This window comes from Limanda limanda, chromosome 4, assembly GCF_963576545.1.
Source record: "Limanda limanda chromosome 4, fLimLim1.1, whole genome shotgun sequence".
Lineage (NCBI taxonomy): Eukaryota > Metazoa > Chordata > Actinopteri > Pleuronectiformes > Pleuronectidae > Limanda > Limanda limanda.
In genome coordinates, this window is record NC_083639.1 from 17,058,487 (window position 1) to 17,079,216 (window position 20,730).

At 41.8% G+C, this 20,730-nt stretch overlaps 1 protein-coding gene across 1 annotated transcript; it reads left to right on the forward strand.

The window, feature by feature from the left end:
• The first annotated feature begins 1,038 nt into the window (after positions 1 to 1,038).
• Positions 1,039 to 16,589, forward strand: mapkapk3 (MAPK activated protein kinase 3). The gene is made up of 10 exons (XM_061069640.1): positions 1,039 to 1,344; positions 9,404 to 9,543; positions 11,648 to 11,712; positions 11,915 to 11,994; positions 12,078 to 12,204; positions 12,504 to 12,579; positions 12,666 to 12,790; positions 13,652 to 13,737; positions 13,844 to 13,924; positions 16,440 to 16,589. The coding sequence occupies exons 1-10, from the start codon at positions 1,039 to 1,041 to the stop codon at positions 16,587 to 16,589; spliced, it is 1,236 nt and encodes a 411-aa protein (XP_060925623.1).
• The last annotated feature ends 4,141 nt before the right edge of the window (positions 16,590 to 20,730 follow it).

A 20,730-nucleotide genomic window follows, 5' to 3' on the forward strand; every position in this document is an offset into this window, starting at 1 on the left:
ATTTGACCATGCAAAACTATTTTCATTACCTCTGCCAACGAGGCAATGATTTCATCTGAGTCTGTTTATTTTTTTTAGCAGGATTACGCAAACAGTACTCAACTGATTTTTGTGAAATTCTGTGGAGGGGTGGGGCATGACTCGAGGAAGAATTCCTGACATTTTTCGAGGAAGTTTTTGTATCATTTTATCTTGCATCGTGCTATAAGGAATTTTTTTCCTTGATTTCTTGAAAACAATTTTGAAATAAAAGAACAATCGTGAAATGTAAATGAGACTGATATTTATGAGTGTGTGCCATTTTGTGTAGATCCAAATATACATCCCGATATAGTGACTCTAAATGTGGCTTCATGAGGGTGCTGTTGACCCTCCGCAGAGGTTTGCTCTCTACTGAGTGAAATTCGAGTTTATATTCTATTGCTTTGCTGGAAATCTGTTTTAGTGTTTTTTTATGGTAAAGTTAAGTAAATATTTAGGACTAAAACAAGATCTCTCTCCAGCTGAGACCCCTCCTCTCCTCTGAACACTGAACTACTGCACATGCACGGACTGCTCCTTTAAGGCGGCCCCACGGGTCCATTCGAGAGAAATGACTTGACTGAAGGAGGGTGGTGCTTGTGGGAAAAGTGACAGTGAGTGGCCATGTGAATCAGAAGGACTCAGACTGTCATCCCCACAGCGAGCAGACACCTCTCTGACTGGACTGTACTTTCTCTCATTCTGATGTGCGGGATTATCTGGGTTTCTCTGGACTGTAACGTGGACAAAGCGATAGGGAAACATTAATCCGTGTGTAGTTTTCCTGCGAATGAAGTGTGTGTTGTACAGATAGTTTGAAACAAGCCTGACTTTAGAACCAGTGTGGGATTTACTGGGTGGAGAAGTTCCAGGGGCTCCGGCGCACCACAGGATTCATCCACTTTACGCAGTGACCGGAGCGCAGCTGTCTGGAGTCATCGCCTCACTTCGGTGAATCACTTGTACCGCGTTCACTTCCCGGACTCTGCCGGTGACCACACGCCGGTGAGACCAGCCATGCTGCAGAATGGAAACGGAAAGGAACGACCGGAGAAACCGATCCAAGCGCCGATGGCTGAGGCGGAGCCGGACTCCCCGGGGAACGAGCCCGATCCCCCGCAGCAGGAGGTGTCCGCCGCTGGCAGGACGGAGCCGGGCACCGAGGCCCCTCACTTCCCCATGCCCGGGCAGCCCAAGCTGGAGATAAAGCGTTACGCAGTGACGGACGATTATAAGATCTCCACTCAGGTCCTGGGTTTGGGGATCAATGGCAAAGTGCTGGAGTGCTTCAACAAGAAGACAGGACAGAAGTGCGCCCTGAAGGTAGTGGAGTCACCTGACACTTCACACACAGCCTGTTAATAACACGGTAGTACACTGACCGACTGAAAGTGACTTATTCTCTCATGGTGCAGTCACAGATGGGGATCACTTCCCCAATGATCAGACTTACTGATACAAAAGACACTCACAGTCCAGTAGGATCATGTTTTGGGCATATCTCTATATCAACATCTATTTAAATTGAGATCACCATTGTTCCTTTGAATTGTAACAGTTTAAAGTTACATACTAGGGGTTATAAATATTAAGATCAGTACAAAAAGGCTATTGGGTTTTGTTATTAAAGGGCTTGTTCACCCAAAAATGTAAATTCCCTCCTTCACCACTATGCAGATGGAGGTGTGGGTGAAGTGTTTAAGTCCACATAACACTTCGGGAGTCTCAGGGGTAAACTTTGCAGCAGCCGAATCCGATAGAATTTAAGTCAATGGCGACATACACTTCAGACGTAATAAAACAGTAGTAAAACACGACACGTGTCCACACTGCTTGTGTGGTGTCATCCAAGTGTCCACGAGCCCAGACGTTCATATTCTACTCGAAATAAGGTCATTTACATCATGATTTTAGCCTAAATATCCTCAGATATCTACCTACTCTAAAACTTTCCCCACCCCTCCATCCCTGTAGTGGGGAGTAGATAATAAGTGAATTTTCGTTTTTCAGTGAACTATCTCTTTAAGGGTTGGAAACTGTTGCCATCTTGGAGAACTTTGACCTTTGTTGAGAGGGCAGATTTGTGTCACAGACTCAACACTAGAGCCTGTATATGTGTGTGTATTTCTGACTGGTACTCGGGCACGTGTATCTGACTGTGTGTGTGTGTGTGTGTGTGTGTGTGTGTGTGTGTGTGTGTGTGTGTGTGTGTGTGTGTGCCCGCTTCTCACCGTGTTGTTCATGTGAGCGAGCTGAATGCCAGCTGTGCTTCTCGGAAGTTCACAAGAATGTGACGGGTTGCGTGGCTGCCCGTCCGCTGACATGCTACACTGTCTCACAGATTTGGAGGGTGACACCTTATGCTGGAAATAGTCGAAACTCACCTTCACACACACACACACACACACACGCAGGCGAGCGTGCACGTGCAGGTCATCATGGCTATCACCTGTCACAACTGGGCGACAGACTGAGAGAGATTTACTGGCTTACAGTAATCCATCAGGAGCTGGGAGACCATCCCTCGAATAGGAAGACATGACGCAAGAAGAGAGAGAGAGCTAAAGTGCATGAGACCAAAGGAAGTCACAGAGAAAGGATGAAGAGGCAAAGAGGTAGAGGAGAGGGAGAGGGGGCATCACGTCAGAGAGGGAAACAATCACGTACTTCATCACATGACAGCTCAGAGAACACAATAATGTTGCTGAAAAATCTGTAGGTTGTTCTATTATGCCAGAGAAAACATGAGCTTTAGCTACATGCTACTAGGGATGGGGGGGGAAATCGATTCAGTTACAAATCGCGATTCTTGTGAATGACGAATTTGATGAAACATATATTTATACAAGAATCTAAACATACCCAAGCACTAGCTTTGCATAGCCTACATGCAAACAACAGTGAAGCATAGCCTACTTTTTGTTTATTTCAAAGTTTATATTTGAAGTAAACTTTTATTAATTCTATTTAATTTACCTTTTATTTATTGTTTAAAAGTAGCCGCAAAAAATAACCAAAAGAAATTGCAAGAAATCATTATATCGAATCGCATTACATATCGTATCGCCACCTAAGTATCGTGATAGTATCGTATCGGGAGGTCACTGCCGATTCCCGTCCCTACGTGCTACCACACGATAAAATGACTTGTGTAAGAAACGTTTTTTGGTCAGCATTTATTTTGATAAAATGCTTCTCTGTGAAACCATGTGACTTCTGACTGCATTCATAACAGCAGCACCTGGTGCCTGACAAACGGTGGGTGGGTCACGGTGATCCCATCTTAGTGAAAAAACTCCACAAACCAACTGCACTCTGCGTCTGAACCTGAACATGTTGTAGAGACGACAAAGGAAACACTCATGACATCACAAGTCAGTGGCTTAAGTACCTTTTACTGGCATCTTTGTTGGTCTGTGTGTAAATCGGATTTCACTGGACCAGGTGACTTTTTCAAGACAAAGTATTGTTGCTTTATTTTTATCTCAAGGCAAATAGAAAGCAGGGAGAAATAACCGAGAGTGTTTGATTTGGAGGGGTGGGGGTGTGCGGGGATTTAACCACTGCCATTTTAATTAAGTGTTTTGCTCTGAGCGCTGAACGTTATAAATGGATATAGGTTTAATCCACTTTGCAGCCGAGCGGGAGGCGAGCCATCCCTTTAATGTGATTCAGTTGCAGCCGTTAGGTTTCTTTTAACTGGGATTTCACTGATTAGTCCAGGGAGGAGAGGTGGGCCCTGGGAACCTGGTGGTGCTGGATAGTTGTCTCGAGATCCACCATAACTTTGTAATACCAATACGTGCATGAATTTGGCTTCTCAAGTGTCTTCAAGTTATGTGTATAAGCTAAAGATCTCTGAGAAGGCCACTCAAAGCCAAAATTTTCCGTTCACTGTGTTTGTGTATGTTCACCTTTGTGGTCTCTGCCCACTGGCATGAGAGTGACACATCTGAGTTTCCTCACAGGGACCACAATGTCCTTATAATTCCGAGTGGTTTGGTCTGACCCTGCATGGAAGAGATGTTTAGGCTCGCTTCAGGCAGCCGGTGCTTTTAAACAAGTTAATCAGTCTCAGAGGTTTGGGGCTTACAGGTCTTCAATGACTCTTAGGCCTCAGCTGTTGTGCAATCCAAGCCCATTATCTGCTTGGAGTGTAGCGCTGAGGAAACAAGCCTGAAGCTTTGAGGAGGTGGTCTTGGACCATTGTGTCCAATCTTAATTTCTAACTGTTACAACCCTGAGGTTGTGTGGATGAGTAACCTTTGTGGCTGAGGATCACTCTTGTATTCAAAAGAGCTGAAAGTTGTGTTGGTACAAATCACTCCTGCTCTCTGTTCAGCTTAAACAGCCCTGGAGAAACTTTTATGTTCTTATGAGGGGACGTTCAGTAACAATTTCACTCTCGAGGTTTTGTGTTAACTACAATGTGTTGAGGTCATGGAAAATCTGTTTTGGGTGTTTTCTCACTTGACTTTAAAGATTGTGATGCATCAGGTGTGATAGGGGGTTTCTGATATTTTGGTTGTGTAAAGATAAATAATATATTTAACACTTCCTGCCATATATATCTAGAAATGAACTATATATTGTGTTGACTTGTGGACTTACATTATTCAAAGTATATCCAACAATGTTCAAACCCAGAGAAATCCCCAATTTGATTTGAGGTAATGGGATGTTTCCATCTTCTCGCCTTTTAATTGAGTGATATCCGATTTACCTGTGGCTTTTCCCTTCTCTTCTTCTGGGGCAAACAAGGTATGACGAAGGTAAAACACACTGCCAGTTAACTAGTCGGCTGTTTTTTCCTTCCACTGTTTTTTTGGTCCCTTGTATTGAATCACAATTATTCAATGACGTTTGCTGCGGAACTTGAATTAAACACACCATCTCATCTGTGAACAGGATTTGGGCCTGAGTGGTGTCACATAGATTTGCACGGTGAAGACAACTCCCTTGACCCCAGGCTTCACCAAATTTGTTATTATTTTAATTGGAAGACAGCTTGCAGACAAATATACGTTTTTTAAGAAAAAGTTTGCTATATAAGTGAGTATATAAGTAAACATGCGTATCATTTAAATGTATGCTCGCAGCATGGCTCAGCATGGGAGAGCACTGTTGATTGGTCCTACACTGAAATAACTTAACATCTATCGGAGGTATTACAATAAAAATATACAGACACTTATGGAGCCCGGGGATGAATCCTACTGAGATAATTAACAACCTGGATTTTGACATGAAATATCTTGACAGCTAATGGTGTTAAATTAATGTCCAGTAATGAACTGTTACCATGGCAATCTTTTACCTGTTCATTAGGTTAAAATTAGAATTTCTAATTTAGTTTATAATCACACATCTGCAGAACTAATGACATTCCCTTCAGCTTAATAGCAATAACAAAGCTAGCATCCTGACGAGCTAAACTGACATAGTTCACATATGTTCACTGTTCGCCTCCTGGCATTAGCATTTAGCTGCAAGCTTTGTCAGAGCTGCTAGTATGGCTGTAGATTCTTTATCTGCTTGTAAATCAGATTCTCAAAAGGAGCCGAGATATGTTAGTGTTTTTATTAAGTTGCTATAATTTCTATTATTGATTAACTAGAGCACTTTGATGTATGAGCAGAGAGTGATTCTGCTGAGAGGTCATGTGCTGTTAAACTGAGCACATTATCAGATGAGTGTGTGTGTGTGTGTGTGTGTGTGTGTGATTCAGCCTCTATCGACAGAGATCTGATTGGTTTGGAGCAGTGTTGGGGTGAGGTTGATTGGTTTAGATCAGGTAATCCATTAGCGTGCATTCAGTCTCCATGATGTGGCCTCACATAAGAATCCAAAGTCCATCAGATTAACTAAATGCATCATTCACACAATCCTCTCTCCATCTTCCCCCTTTGTGTTTTATATGTGTGTTCAATCCACACGGACTTCTTTTATTACGGCCAATTCAATTTCACTCCAGGAAATGAAGGGAGCCGGCTCTCATGCTGTCTGCTCTGATTAAAGTCATAAAGCTATAAACGGTGGATCAGAAGCAAACCTGCCCACTGAGTTCTGCAGAAGACGCTGAATAAATAGAACACACGTAGTAGCAGATCAGAAGTCAGTCAGTCACCGGAAACCCTCAACTTCTACTTTCAACACCCTCCGTTCTCTGAATTCCTCACTTCCTCTTTATCATTAGTGAGTGAAACTTATCATCACAGTTTGGAGGAGTTATTTCTGACACTTGGAGTTTCCTGGAAACACAAATGTAATTTGATTTCCACACGAACAACTGAATCTTTGTGTGTGTGTGTGTGTGTGTGTGTGTGTGTGTGTGTGTGTGTGTGTGTGTGTGTGTGTGTGTGTGTGTGTGTGTGTGTGTGATTAGATTTCGGTTTAAATATGGGTTAAGGTTTAGGTATGTGTTAAGGTAAGCCAAGTAGTAACTTCAGCTAAGGTTAGAATAATAAGAATGAGGAAATCAATGTAAGTCAACGGAGTGTGTGTGTGTGTGTGTGTGTGTGTGTTTGTGTGTTTGTGTGTGTGTGGGTGTGTGTGTGTGTGTGTGTGTGTGTGTGTGTGTGTGTGTGTGTGTGTGTGTGTTTCTGTTATACATTAATGAGTCAGCCTCTCTGTGTGTTATGTGGTCCAGGATGGCTCTCTGAGCAGACCGGCCTTGTGAACAGCAGGAGATCACTTCATCACTGTCACGTCCAGAAATACACACTGACTGAAAACATGTGCTATGTCAAGGTCTGCCACCTGCTGTGTGTGTGTGTGTCATCACTGGCTGTCTTTTGGGGACGGCTTGTCCAACTAGGGACATAAACCAGTTGAATGCAAGATTGATTTTGGGTCAGTGGTTAGGGTTAGAGTGTGTCTCCAGGAAACGACGTGTGTAATGTCTACAAAGTTGACCTGTGCCAAATTGTGTGTATCATCTGCCTTATGTCAAACGCACATCCTGTTTTGTGGCCAAGCTGCTGCTTGTGCTCAATTTAATGTATTGATGCTTTAACACCACTTACTGTGCAGTGCAACACAGTTATAGTCCATATTTCTGTGGTATTAGACAAGAGTGAGTATCTGAAATACAGTTCTCCTGTGTGGGGCTCAGTGGTCAGCACTTTTCACAAACAGAAAGGTTTAGTTCTAGCGTGGTTTTATTGTTTTTATCACTGCATTTTTTTTTGATATGTGAAGTAGTTTAATTGGACACAACTTGCAGCTTCCACAAGAAAGACTGGTTCACACAGGTGTACAGGGCTTTTCCTGAAGGTCATCCCATTGACTGCCCTCGTGAGTGAGGGCTGAACTTTTCTGTATTTGATTTTGAACTTCATATTTTTCCTATTTTAATTATTGTTCAGATGGCGCTCAGAATGTTATTGGCGCTTATACAAGTTCTTCATATGTACAAATTGCGAGCCAAATCTATTTTTAACTTTGCCTCTTCGGTTTATGGATCAACCTCTAATTTTAACAACAAAAAGCTCAACTACTCCTGATGTTATCACTAAAATGTTTAGTTTTGGGGAAAACTCTTTAGGCTTAATCTTCGTGATATCGCTGAAATTATTAATAGTATTAGTAAATATCTTGCTTTCTAATATTGACATTAAGACAACGAATAATCATTTTTCATTTATGATGAATCTACAGATTATTTTCTTAATTAATGTAGTAGATCTTTCTACTATTTAATTTGAAAAATTTTGATTTGTGTGCATCATGAACCCAAATTTGACCCGTTTTGACAGTAGTAAAAATACCCTAAATGTCATTATATTAATTGCAATTTGAAAGATATTAAAGTGACCCAAAATACACACAAGTTAAATATTATAAAATGTTATACTTTTGTACAGGTGCTACAGTTGTTTGTACACTGAGGTTGTTCCGGGTCAAATTTGACCAATATCTATTGAAATGGATTTTAGATCCACCAATGTGGGTCAAATCAAGATCAATGGTGGTTTTAGGGAATCTTGAAACTGTGAAACACTACATGCCATGTCTCTGTGTATTTTTACGGAACATTGGGGACAGGGGAACCTTGACACTGTCACAAGAACTGTCTGTGTTCCCTTCACATTTGTCACATTTCCTCAGAGACAGGCACCTGCTGGTCTTTGAGCGGTTTTGGGGGGGATCTCGAAAGTGCAAAAGAGCAAAACAACATAGGGGTGATCATATATGGTTTGGGAACAGAAGTCATACAGAGGTCAGAGGTCAGACAAGAGATCTGCAGCTGCAAGCACAAGCTATGTCACAAAATAGTTAAAAAATAAATCGAATTAGAGTCCATGCTGAGTTCACTAAGATCAAAACAGAGATCATAGGAGGGGCTGGATGGGGGGCACAAGATGATAAAGGTAAGTGAGCTGCCGTTTCAGTGAGGTTATGGCAGCAAGACAAACTGTGCAAGAGGCCCATGATCGGATCTTCGAAGATGTGGAAGCAGATAGTGATTTGGAGGAGAATGCGTCAGAGCAGGAAGACAACAAGGAGGGAAACTCTGATTACAGCCCCTTTGATGAAGACATTTATATTGAAAAACAACACACTCAATCGGTCCTGACTTCCACATCAAGTTGCAGGCAGGATGTCAGTGGAAAATGTCATTTGAGTGACTCAGTTCTAACAGTTATAATGGTTATAAATGGTTATATAATAAATCACAGTTCCAGATTGTTCTTGCCATTCTCACTTTCAATACAATATATTCAAATAATTATGGCTGCTAACCCTAACCCAGGACATAATGTGATTGTAGATATTTTTCTCCAAAAACGATTGGTGTAAAACCTAAAACATACACTCTCCCTGCTCTTTGAAACATTAATTAAGGAACAATCATCCATTTATTAATGTCAGATAGGCTATTTATACATTATAAAAAGATCTGTAGTTCAGAATTCAGTATAGAGACTGAGGGAATTCTTGGCTTGGGTTAAAATTGACCGGGGCCGTACTGTGAAGGCACGAAATATGAACAGTATACAATTGTCTTATCTGTCCCACCAGCAGTCCAAAATTTCACTATATTTTATAAGGGATTATATCAAAATAGCTGACAGTATTTTCAAGTGTATTCATTGAATAATCATTACAGCTTTAATTGACATTTACAATTAATAAAACTGAATTTGTCAAAATGTCATATAAGAACATTCAACTCATGCTAAATGTTCCATTATGGATTCTGTGATTCATGCTCTGAATGACAATTGATTATTCAATTGTTTTTTCTACCAAAAGTAAAACGAACAATAATATTTGAGTGATGTATAATTGAGCATCCTGCCATACACTTGAAGTATATTTGTATATAAATCACAAATTGGTTTTGTATTCATCGCTCTTTCTGCGTCTCTTGGTCCAGATTCTGTACGACAGCCCCAAAGCCAGACGAGAGGTGGAGCTTCACTGGCGAGTGTCCGGAGGGCCGTACATTGTCCGCATCCTCAACCTGTACGAAAACATGCATCATGGGAAAAAATGTCTGCTCATCGTCATGGAGTGGTAAGATTCACATTACACCAGATCAAACATCAGGGCCGATCTTAACATTCTCCTTAGTAACCATGTTCCTCTGTATATTTCTCGAGTTGATATTTTGTGTTGGTTTTCAGATGAAATTGATTCCCCCTGTGTCTAATGAAATCATTTAAACATAAAACTTGAAAAGTGGATTTGAAAGGATTTTTTGTCACAAGCCCAGTGACGGGTCAGATTAAAGGTCATCTAAGCATAATAACCCAGAGATGATTTAGTAAAATTACCTCTCAATAAAATATATCTCAATGAATAATTCCAATATACATAAACATGTTCTGCAGGTTTTCACAAAAATTGATTCTTGTGTGTGTAAACTGACAAAATATAAACTCTGCCACAGAGGACAGAACTTTCCTTCATGCTAAAGGTCATAACTGACAAAGTGAAGACGTCGGCACTGATGGTGTGATAGAGACGCATGATTCCATCTGGGCTGATAAAGTGTTCTCCATAATACCCTGTATGACTTGGATTTGTGTTTGTGTGTGTGTGTGTATAGATGCCTTTCTTTGGTTGTGTGGACACACATTTGTGATGATGTGATGAGATTTTGCTCCTTCCTGTCCCCTCAACCTCACAGGGCTGACCAAGTGTTAAGTGTGATTTCAGGGTTCAGGTCAGAATCAGGTTAAGTCCAGGGATGCACTGGGGTTGATGCGTGCACACACGTAGTTGAACTCTGGACCTTTTATTGCTCCTCATCACAACTTGTTAAAGGGGAAAAACACAAAAATTCAGCGAAACTTGACACCACAGTAACGTCACTGTGTCCTCTTCATGAGAATTTTAAACAGTGACTAAATAATTCTCATCGTCACATTTATAACACAGAAACCGTTTGTTTTGATTGTGTGTGGTGACTTTGTGTGTATGAGTGTGTGCGTGGGTGTGCATGTGTGTGTCTGCCTCCAATCTCGGTTCATCTGTTTACTCACAGACCACAAAAAGTCCGTTCTTACTTTATTCACATTAAACCACATCCATGCCATGCCACAGTGACTGGTGATTGTGGAGGCTGGATGGGACTTTCAGACAACTGTTTGATGGGTTCTTGTTAAAATGAGGGAGAGGGAAAATCAAACATGTGATTCTGAAACAGACATCATTGGTGGTGTCAGGTAGGATTTGATCAAAATAGCTAAATTTACGAGAGGAATTTAGAATAAATGACACATTATATATGGTATATGTATATTGTTATTGAGTTAATTTATTGTGTTGCAAACATACGGATAGAGTTTGTTTAAACTACTGTGTTATTTTGGATGAGATGATTTCTGTACTCTCATCTTCCTCTTTTCCACTGTGTAAGGATGACTCACACTTTGTATTTTTAGAATTTCAGTTTCACTTTTGATTTCCATTTGACAACAACTGAAAGGTTTCTGTAAAGCACTTTGAAATTTGAAGCTTTAACAGAACTTCTTTTTATCAAGTATTTATTTTGGTTTGTCAATGTTGTTAGTTGCTATTCTATGTGAGTAACAGTGTGTCTTTTCAATCAGGTAAGACTTCAATGGAAAAATTTTAGAGAAAACAAGAGGAAAATGTAGTTTGTAAAATATATTATCCAATTTCACATTTCGACCCCTCAGATGCCATCAAGGTTAAAAAGGGCATGGTGGTGTATTGGAAACCCATCCAGGGACTAGACACTGGTGGTGGTTGATGGGATGTAGATAATGTTCTCAGACATTTCACAGACTGGAGGTGATTGAGGTCACCGCGAATCACGGAAATGAAAGCTTACAGCGAGAGAAGAGGAGATTCAAATTTTGGCTCAATGACATTAGGCCAATCATGAGTGAGTGAGATCTTGGCAAAATCTGATTGGATTACTGTAAACACCCACAAGTCAGCTGATAAGAAGAGGAGGGAAGAGTTGAATTTTGAATGAATGGGAGAGAGATAGCCTTGGTATTGACTTTACATTAAGCTTAATGTCGATGGTTTTATCATCTAATATCTTTTTTCAGTCTATTCCACAGCTGTGAAGTTTCCCTGTCATACTGTCACTGTGATGCTTTGTTGTGGCTCTGATTTTCTAAGCTCATTATTTTGTCTGCAGTATGGAGGGAGGAGAGCTGTTCAGCCGAATCCAGGCCAGAGGAGACCAGGCCTTCACGGAGAAAGGTGAGGACAGATACTAGAGGGATGGATTCGCTCACATCGCAACATGTCAGAAAGGAAGAATGCACAATGAATCCACCATTTTCTAACATTCATACAGGAAAGTTAAACAAGGGGGCAAAATTAAAAGCTTGTTTCTCCTGATGTGCGACATTGGAATTGCTTCCGGTTTGAGAGATTGTGTTTCTTCCTCTTTTCTTCCCAGAGGCATCTGAGATCATGCGGGACATGAGCACGGCCATCCAGTTTCTGCACGACTTAAACATCGCACACAGAGACATAAAGGTGCACATAGCTAGAGATCACGTATCTCACTCCCAATTAATATGATCAGGAAACATTAACATGTCTTTTCTTCTTTTCTCCAGCCAGAGAACCTGCTGTACACAACTAAAGAGAAAAACACAGTCCTCAAACTGACAGACTTTGGCTTCGCTAAGGAGACCACGCTGCACAATCCACTCCAGACCCCCTGTTATACACCCTACTACGTTGGTACGTTGCTTTAAGTAATTGACTGGTGATTATATAGATCAGGTGTTTGTAGGGAGATCTGGAATTAAGTGTCTTATGCTATGGGTCAGTTATATACGTAGGAGTCATTTTTGCCATACTGTTGAAACTTTAATGTGTGTGTGTGTGTGTGTGTGTGTGTGTGTGTGTGTGTGTGTGTGTGTGTGTGTGTGTGTGTGTGTGTGTGTGTGTGTGTGTGTGTGTGTGTGTGTGTGTGTGTGTGTGTGTGTGTGTGTGTGTGTGTGTGCGTGTGTGTGTGCGTGTGTGTTTCCATTTATAAGCTCCTGAGGTTTTAGGTCCGGAGAAATATGACAAGTCATGTGACATGTGGTCTCTGGGCGTCATCATGTACATCCTGTGAGTACTGTGTGTAGTTGGGTTGAGCACATATGTATAATGTACTCGGAATACGGATTCATTCAAACCATTTTGTCTCTCTGCAGGCTGTGCGGCTTTCCTCCGTTTTACTCCAACACGGGTCAGGCAATCTCACCGGGGATGAAGAGGAGGATCAGAATGGGCCAGTACGAGTTCCCCAAGCCAGAGTGGGCTGAGGTGTCACAGGAAGGTGAGAAACCTAAAACACATCGGCCTTTCCCAGGCTAATACCTGAAAGTAAAACAAATGCTTGTAGTTCCTCTCGGAGCTGTCGGTCAAATCAGTCCAGCTCATCCACACTTTGGTGGTTTTCCAGCTGGAAAAGAGGAATGTTGATATTTCATCTTTCACGCAGTATTCTTTATTTAAAATAATCTGACGAGATTGAAAATGTTGAAGATGGCTGACTGACATGGGAACAGTGTTGTCGCATGCACAGGATCTGCATCAGTGACATCAGTGTGATACTCGCAGTGCCACAGTCAACCACAGGAAACTATCAAACCATATAGCGCTGCAGCGACTCTGACCTCATAGTCAGAGACGTTCTCTTAAAGAAAACCTCAGTATGTGATCAGCTGCAGCCGGTGGACAATATCACGTCATGTGGGGGGAACACAGCCGTTTGCTTTTAAGAAGTTTAGTCAGTTTGTATCTTAGTGCTGCAACTCCTTCATTCCGTCTGTGTGTGAACCTGCATGCAGTCTGTGTAAACACTGTTAAATACTCCTCTAGGTAAACAGGGACTCATTAACTCCTGGAGTTTGGAATTTTAAACGTCTTTAACAAATGAGCAAGCCCTGACTAGAAATGTCTTAAAGCGAAAGAAGCCTCCTGGGTTTCTCCTCCGACCTAAAGACAACAACAGTGCATGTACACACAGTCACATTTCTATTTTCCCCTCTTGCCCTTTTCCATAATCCTCTTGGCTGTGTAAGTAGGCCACTCTGTCCCTGAGACCAGGAACCGTTTAACAAGACACAGGATTTGCATGTGTCAGATCCTCTCTACTAATAATGTAATGAGCTTTACATTGACTTTTCTCTTCCAGCTAAAGATCTGATTCACCAGCTCTTGAAAACAGACCCTACTGAGAGAATGACCATCGTTCAGTTCATGAACCACCCCTGGATCAATGTGAGTATCTGTGTGTCCTTGTATACTTCCTGTACTGCGTCTTGTCGGCCAGTGCAAATATTTGCTCGTATCTTCATCTGTACTCGTGTGACTTTGCTCTCCACAGCAGTCGATGGTGGTCCCCTCCACTCCTTTGCACACCACCCGGGTCCTCACTGAAGACAGAGAGATGTGGGAGGACGTGAAGGTCAGAATGAGAGTAACACTGGCCCCCTCTGGTCACATGTTGACATCACAACCTTCTACTGATTGTATTCCAGTAATTTAGTGCTGCACTTCCAAAACATTTATGGCCTCACAACAGACAAAAGAAATGGGACGAGCTCCAAAATTCCCATAATTCAACTTGAGAACATCTGGCATTAGTCCTTCCATATCTTTTAATCTCCACTCCTCTGGTGCTCAATGCTTTCAGGACATCTGTGGTTCAGGGGATACGGTGGGTCGTCCTCAAACCAGAAGTTCAGCGGTTTGAATCCAGTCTTCCCCATTCATGTGTAAAATTAACAAATTACCCTTTAATGATTTTAGAAATTACCACATCGCAAATCAGTGAGGGGCATACAGTCTGTCAACACAGAAACGTTTCATGAATGAAACTAATTCAAATCTTTCAAGATTTGGGTGTATCTCAACTGGGATGATTCCCTGATGGCCACCAGGGGGAAGCATGGTCACAGTCTGGTCTGTTTTAAAAGTTATTTCAGTTTAACACACACACACACACACACACTCACATACTCGCACACAATCGTGTCTCCATGCCTTCAGAGAACATTACATTGACTCACATGTATTTCCTTATTCTTACTATTCTAACTTTAACTGAAGTTACTACTTGCCTTACCTTAACACTAACCTTAACCCAGATTTAAACTGAAATCTAAACACACACACACACACACACACACACACACACACACACACACACACACACACACACACACACACTTAGAAGAGCTGGGCTGTTCTGTGCTGCTAGTCCTAGTTCTTTTTCCTATTTACACAAAGGCATTTGTTTGCTCACATCAAGTCACATTGAGGTTAACTCTCCACTACTGGAGAAAAAACGTGTGGGTTAGGAAATCACATGTCTTTTCAATGTTCAACAATCAAATGTGAATAAAAATCAAGAGTAAAATGGGACATTCCTTAACAACTGCTGAACAAGCGAATCAGTGATGATAAGCTATGAAAATAGCTTTCTGCAAAATGATATGCACACAATACGCCAACTTTCTGAGATTGCACTCCCGAACAACCACTTCTCAAAGCCAAGACGTGTCATTGTTTCTGCACAGATCATGACCAAGAAGTGGCCTCCATTCATTCACAGTAAAGAATGAGGAGTTGGAGGGTTGATATTTTCTTGGCTGTAGCGCTAAGCACCATTTTTCAGACCTGTCCTCTGCTGTTTCAATACATTCTTCGTGGTCTGAAGCCTGTTTTGGCTCCAGTTCAATGGACAGTGAAGACCTGACCTTTCCCCTGTTTAAACGTGCAAAGATTGTTGTCAGACAGGTTTTTTTATTGCACTCTCCACCCAGGGCCGGGTCTAGACAGGCATGTATGAGGGGGCAGCCACAAATCTTGAGGGGGCATTGTGCTTTATTATATTATTATTATTATAAATTGGGATTTAGTTTGAGGGGGCACAACATTTATTTGAGGGGGCCAGGCCCCCTCTTGCCCCTGCCTAGACCCGGCCCTGTCTCCACCTTTGTTTGTGTTTCTCTGCACAACAAATGATCCAGGAAATTAATGTGACTATTAGACAGCGCTCATAGGAACACACTTTATGTTTTTGCTCTCTAGAGTCGAGAGTGTAAGAGCCTCTTGTAATTATGTGTGTTAAAGATAAAGCCATTAGTCAGTCTCATAAAGACTGGACACGGCTCATCTGGCTCTGGGCAAAGTTGACACACCACTATGTGTCTAACACTCACTAAATAATATATTATATCTAATCTCATTCAGTATTTTTTTGATTGGTGCAAAAACCAAAGTGAATAAAACAGTTTGGTAGCAGATGCCCTGTGCAGTCCATTTCTTGGCCAGGAGCAGTAACATCCTGAAGTTTTTACCAGGTAAAATAATACATAACTTGATTATTGAGCTTCAGAAATGCTGACAGGAGATTACCAAGCCAGACTGTTTCTGTTTTTTCTGATAAGATAAGTCTGTCAGATTCTGGCTGTAGCTTCCTTTCACCCATCTATACAAGAGAAGCTCATCTAATTCTTGTTATGAAAGCAAATTAGCTCATTTCCCAAAATGTGTATACACTAAACATGCAGACAAATCTTGTGAATGAAGGAAGCTAAAGGGGCAATGTGACATTTAAACTAGAATGACACTCAGTAGAGCACATAGCTCTGTCAGGGCCCAACAGTCGTGTTCAATTCAATCAAATTGCAAACTGCCCCCAATTTGCACTAACTTATCGATATCAGTCCTCTTAATGTGCCAAATTCTTTACATTACATTACATGTCATTTGTCAGACGCTTTTATCCAAAGCGACTTACAATTACATCAAGATTCAACAATTGTGAAAATGTTGAAAAACACTCCCAATGTTAAAGAAAGTGATACAAAGTTCCTTGATCCGCCCCTGATCTGTATCCACAGGAATATTGAATGTGTTCTTTCCTGACCCGTACCACGTCCTTACACCACGTTTCCCTCTGCCTCGTCTTACAGGAAGAGATGACCAGTGCTCTAGCGACCATGCGTGTGGACTACGACCAGGTGAAGATCAAGGATCTGGACACGTCGAGCAACCCCCTGCTCAACAAGAGGCGTAAGAAGGCTGCGGCAGGAGGCAAGTCCACTGTCTGCCAAAGTCAGTGAGACACAGATGACCATCGATGGGAAATCCACAAGAAAAGCTGTAGAGGACATTTCAGGGAGCTGCTCGGGACTCTAGAGAGACTGGACGTGGTGTGGGTGTTCTCGGAGATAAAGGGACAGCAACAGCAACATTAATAGAACATATCAAGATGTGAAATCCACTGTGTCGCCTGCCACTGGTAGAAAGCATCAGCTCTGCTCACTGCAGGCCCGTCTGTTTTGAATTATCTTATGTATGTAATTTTAGATCCTGGCTGCAGACACCATCTACTTGTACGGATAAAACATTTCTTCATTTGAATGCTGGATTGCCTGACACATGGACTATATATAAAGATGGACAACATGACTCCTCCCCAGGCCAAAGTCACCTGATGTTTACCTGATGGCTGGCTGCAGTGTAGGTCGTGGATGGGACATGGACCAAACTACAAAGTGAAAGTACACATCAGATACATTGTTCACAAAGATGATGTCTGTTATTTGAGGTCGTTCTTATCATTACAATACATGTCATTTGGCTGACGCTTTCTTCCAAAGCGACTTACAATTTAAGATTAAGATTAAGATACATTTATTTGTCCCAAACACATGCACAGACATGCACAAGCACACTCATGCAAGGAGGGAAATTTAACCTCTGCTTTTAACCCATCTGGTGCAGGACACACAGAGCAGTGGGCAGCTGTGTACGGCCATTTAGGGGTTCAGTATCTTGCCAAGGACACTTCGGCATGCAGATGGGGAAGAGTGGGGATTGAACCGGCAACCTTCTCGTTGGAGAATGACCACTCTACCCCCTAGGCCACACCGCCCCCAAATGTGCTAATTTGGGGGCTGTTATCACACTGGTATTTGTTAAAACATTTCATTTGCCCAGTAAGTTTGGTTCGAATTAGTTATGCAATGCTTTAAAAACACGGTGAGATGTCATGATTGACAGCTGAGACTGAATCATGATTGGTCGAGACTCCAGCATGTGTATCAGTGGGACCACGATACTGTGGCTCCGTCCTCTGGTCGCTGCTGCAGAAACTCTGGCCATAAATGCGGAGGATATTTTGGCTTCATTTCTGGGAAGTTGGAGGAAGTGGAGACGAGTTGTCCATCTTCATATATATTTTTAAGTTTGACGTCTCCTTTGTAGCTATGCAGATCACACAAACACACACACACAAACACACAGTCCAACCCTGGACAGACTGTGGAACCAGAATACTCAATATTGTGTGTGTTTGTCTTTCCATTTTCAGTCATTTGGAGTTTCTTTTCAGGGATTCAAAAGTCGGACTCAGATTGTATTGTTAATAAAAAATCCAGCAGTCACTGTGACCCACAGATCAACCTGAGGAAGTGTTTTTCATTGAACCAGCAGCAGAACCATGGCCACACAAACACACCAAGAACTGATATGTTTCAGTCAGGGTCACTGCTGCAGTTCAACAGTGAATCCTTTAAATGGGACTACGAGTGGAAACCTGCGTGCCTGCTGTCAGAGTGGGGCCACAGAGCATTATGTAAGCAGCAGTGGAGTAATAGTGGTCAGTAATGAGACATCGACGACTTTTGACACTCTTCTTGAGAAAGGGCATGTGTGGGTTGATGGAAGTTGAGTAAAAGGCTTCCAGTAAACAGTGGCCACAGTTTTACCTGATTACCGGTGATGAAATAACTGAATATTGCAGTATGATTTAATCAAAGAAAATACATCGAAAGTTCTATGTGAACTATTGGTTGTGCATTGTGCAGTCAATTCATTAATAAAGAGAAATAACAATGTGACATTACATTACTTGACTGATTTAAGAGTTTTTATCTTGATAACATATTTGGTCCCCAAACATTAGGAACAGTACTCCCTGCAGACTCTTCCAGACCTCAGAAGTGGTGGGGCGGCTGTGGCGCAGCAGGTACAACGGGTTACCCACTGACCCGAAGTGGTTCAATCCCAGTCCCTTGTTCCACATGCTGAAGTGTCCTTTGGCAAGATTCTGAACCCCAAATTGCCCCTGACAGCTGTGCCATCAGTGAGGGGGGTGATGTGTGAATGGGGGAATGGCAGAACTTTACAGTAATACGTTTTGAGTCGTCATCAAGACTAGAAAAAAGATGACTTACTGTATTTGTCCATATGCTTGTGAATTAAACTTTGGAAAACAAAACAGGCGTGCCATGTGTTTTTTGCTCTGGACCTTGGAGCTATTGTTTAGCCTCTGAGGCGTTGTGAAGCTGCTATAAATAGCAGCAGTGGAGCAGTTATTTGGGACCCAGCTATCTGACTTTGTGTTTCCAACTGGATAAGGTCAACATTGTCAACTGAAGTTTAGATTACATGTGGACTACCTTTCCCCTACTTCGATCACATGGTCCCCCTGCAGTGTTTAGGGGAACATAATCGTAAACACACTTTTCTTCCCTGCTGTAAATAAGGGAATCAGCCATGATGAGATGTTGTCCCGAACAGAGTGTGACCTGGCAGCTGTTGTTTGACTCTCTCTCTCATAAGAAAAAAAAAAATGCATAAACGTTTTCAGAATAAGACAAACAAAAAGAAATCCTCAGGGACTGTTTGTTGGTGGAATTTTACAGCATGTTGCATGTGAAAAGTTTCCTTACGGTGGGAAGTATGTCATTAGTTAGTCAGCCATTTTGTGGAGACAAGCCCAAGCATGATGACACCATCATGTATTGTGTATTCTGTACGACTAATGTGATGTTGACATAACAGTGTCTCATGTGCTTCCTACTTGTGTTATTCCACTACAGTCACCGATCCTCTCCCTGCAGAGGTCATGTGATGGCGAGATGAAAGAAATGCTGGAAAATAACAACACTTATTAGGTCAGGGGTCAACACTGAGGTTTAGTCAGGGGTCTGGTTTTCACAGCCCTATTCATAAGGGACAGATTGTGTTATTAAAACTCTCTGATGTTTGAATTCTTCTGTAAAGCTTCAGTGCAAATCCCACTCAGTGAAGAATAATAACACAAGTCTTTGTCTGGTTTATTAAGTTTGCTGCTGGTGTACACAGGCTCCAGCACTTGCTGATAACAGACAGCATATCTCTCTCAAATTAGTCAATTCTTAAGTTAAGTGTTTATAACTTATGTCTTAATGTTCAAAAGAAACACATTTTAAGGAGTTAAATTTAAAATTGTTGGAACAATTGAGTCCAGTTGTGTGCTGCACAGGACTGTTTCAACTCTGCTGTGAATAGGCTACGTGATCAAGAACACTAAGACAGGTCTGACTAGTATCAGTGCGGAGCATGCAGCCCGAGGGCTAGGTGTGATTCACACAAGTGGGGGGGGGGGTCGATCCCTATATGTCCTAGTCTGCAGGAATGAGCTGAACATCCATCGAGAGCCGCTCGACCTTAAATGTTTTTGATGCTCCCTCTCAGTGCGTTTTTTCACGTCCCTCATTGTTCATTGGACCTCAGCAGTTCCCTGATGTCTTTCTTTCCTACATACTTTGTGTGTGTGTGTTTGTGTTTGAGTTTAGTGTGTCATTAATTCACGCATGCACAGTCACACACCTTGTGCTTGACAATTATTGTCATTACATCACAGGCTGCTGATAAGTGTATCATTACTTCCCTGGAACGGCCTCAAGCCCTCACAGACCCATCACGTCACACTTCTAATGTCAGTAGACCTCATGGAGACCAAAGCCCAAAGGACTGAATTGTTCATGGTTAAGTTAGTGATATGGTTTTAGTTTAGCTGTCCACAATGAATGGAAGTTGTTGCTATGGCCTAATAATGAATAGCTGCGTAAATATTTGTGTGTGTATCTGTCAGTGTGTGTGTGTGTGTGTGTGTGGTCCAGGTATAACTCATGTTTGCATGTTGTACTCATGTTGTACATTTGTTTTAAGTTAGTAGTATCTATGGTTTAAGTTAGAGTCTCCAGTTAAAATGTTTCTCCACTTCTCTTTTTTTCTTCCATCAAAACCATAGAAACTCTCTGAGTTTCACGTTTTCTTTAAATTTTAACTAATCTCTGTCTCTCTCCCATTTAAAAAAAAAAATCAATTCTGCTATAATCGCTGTGGTTGAGGCGCAGATTTGACTGGTATGTGACACAGTGGGCATACCAGTTAAAAACATTTGCGTTTTTATTTCATCTAGATCCCAGA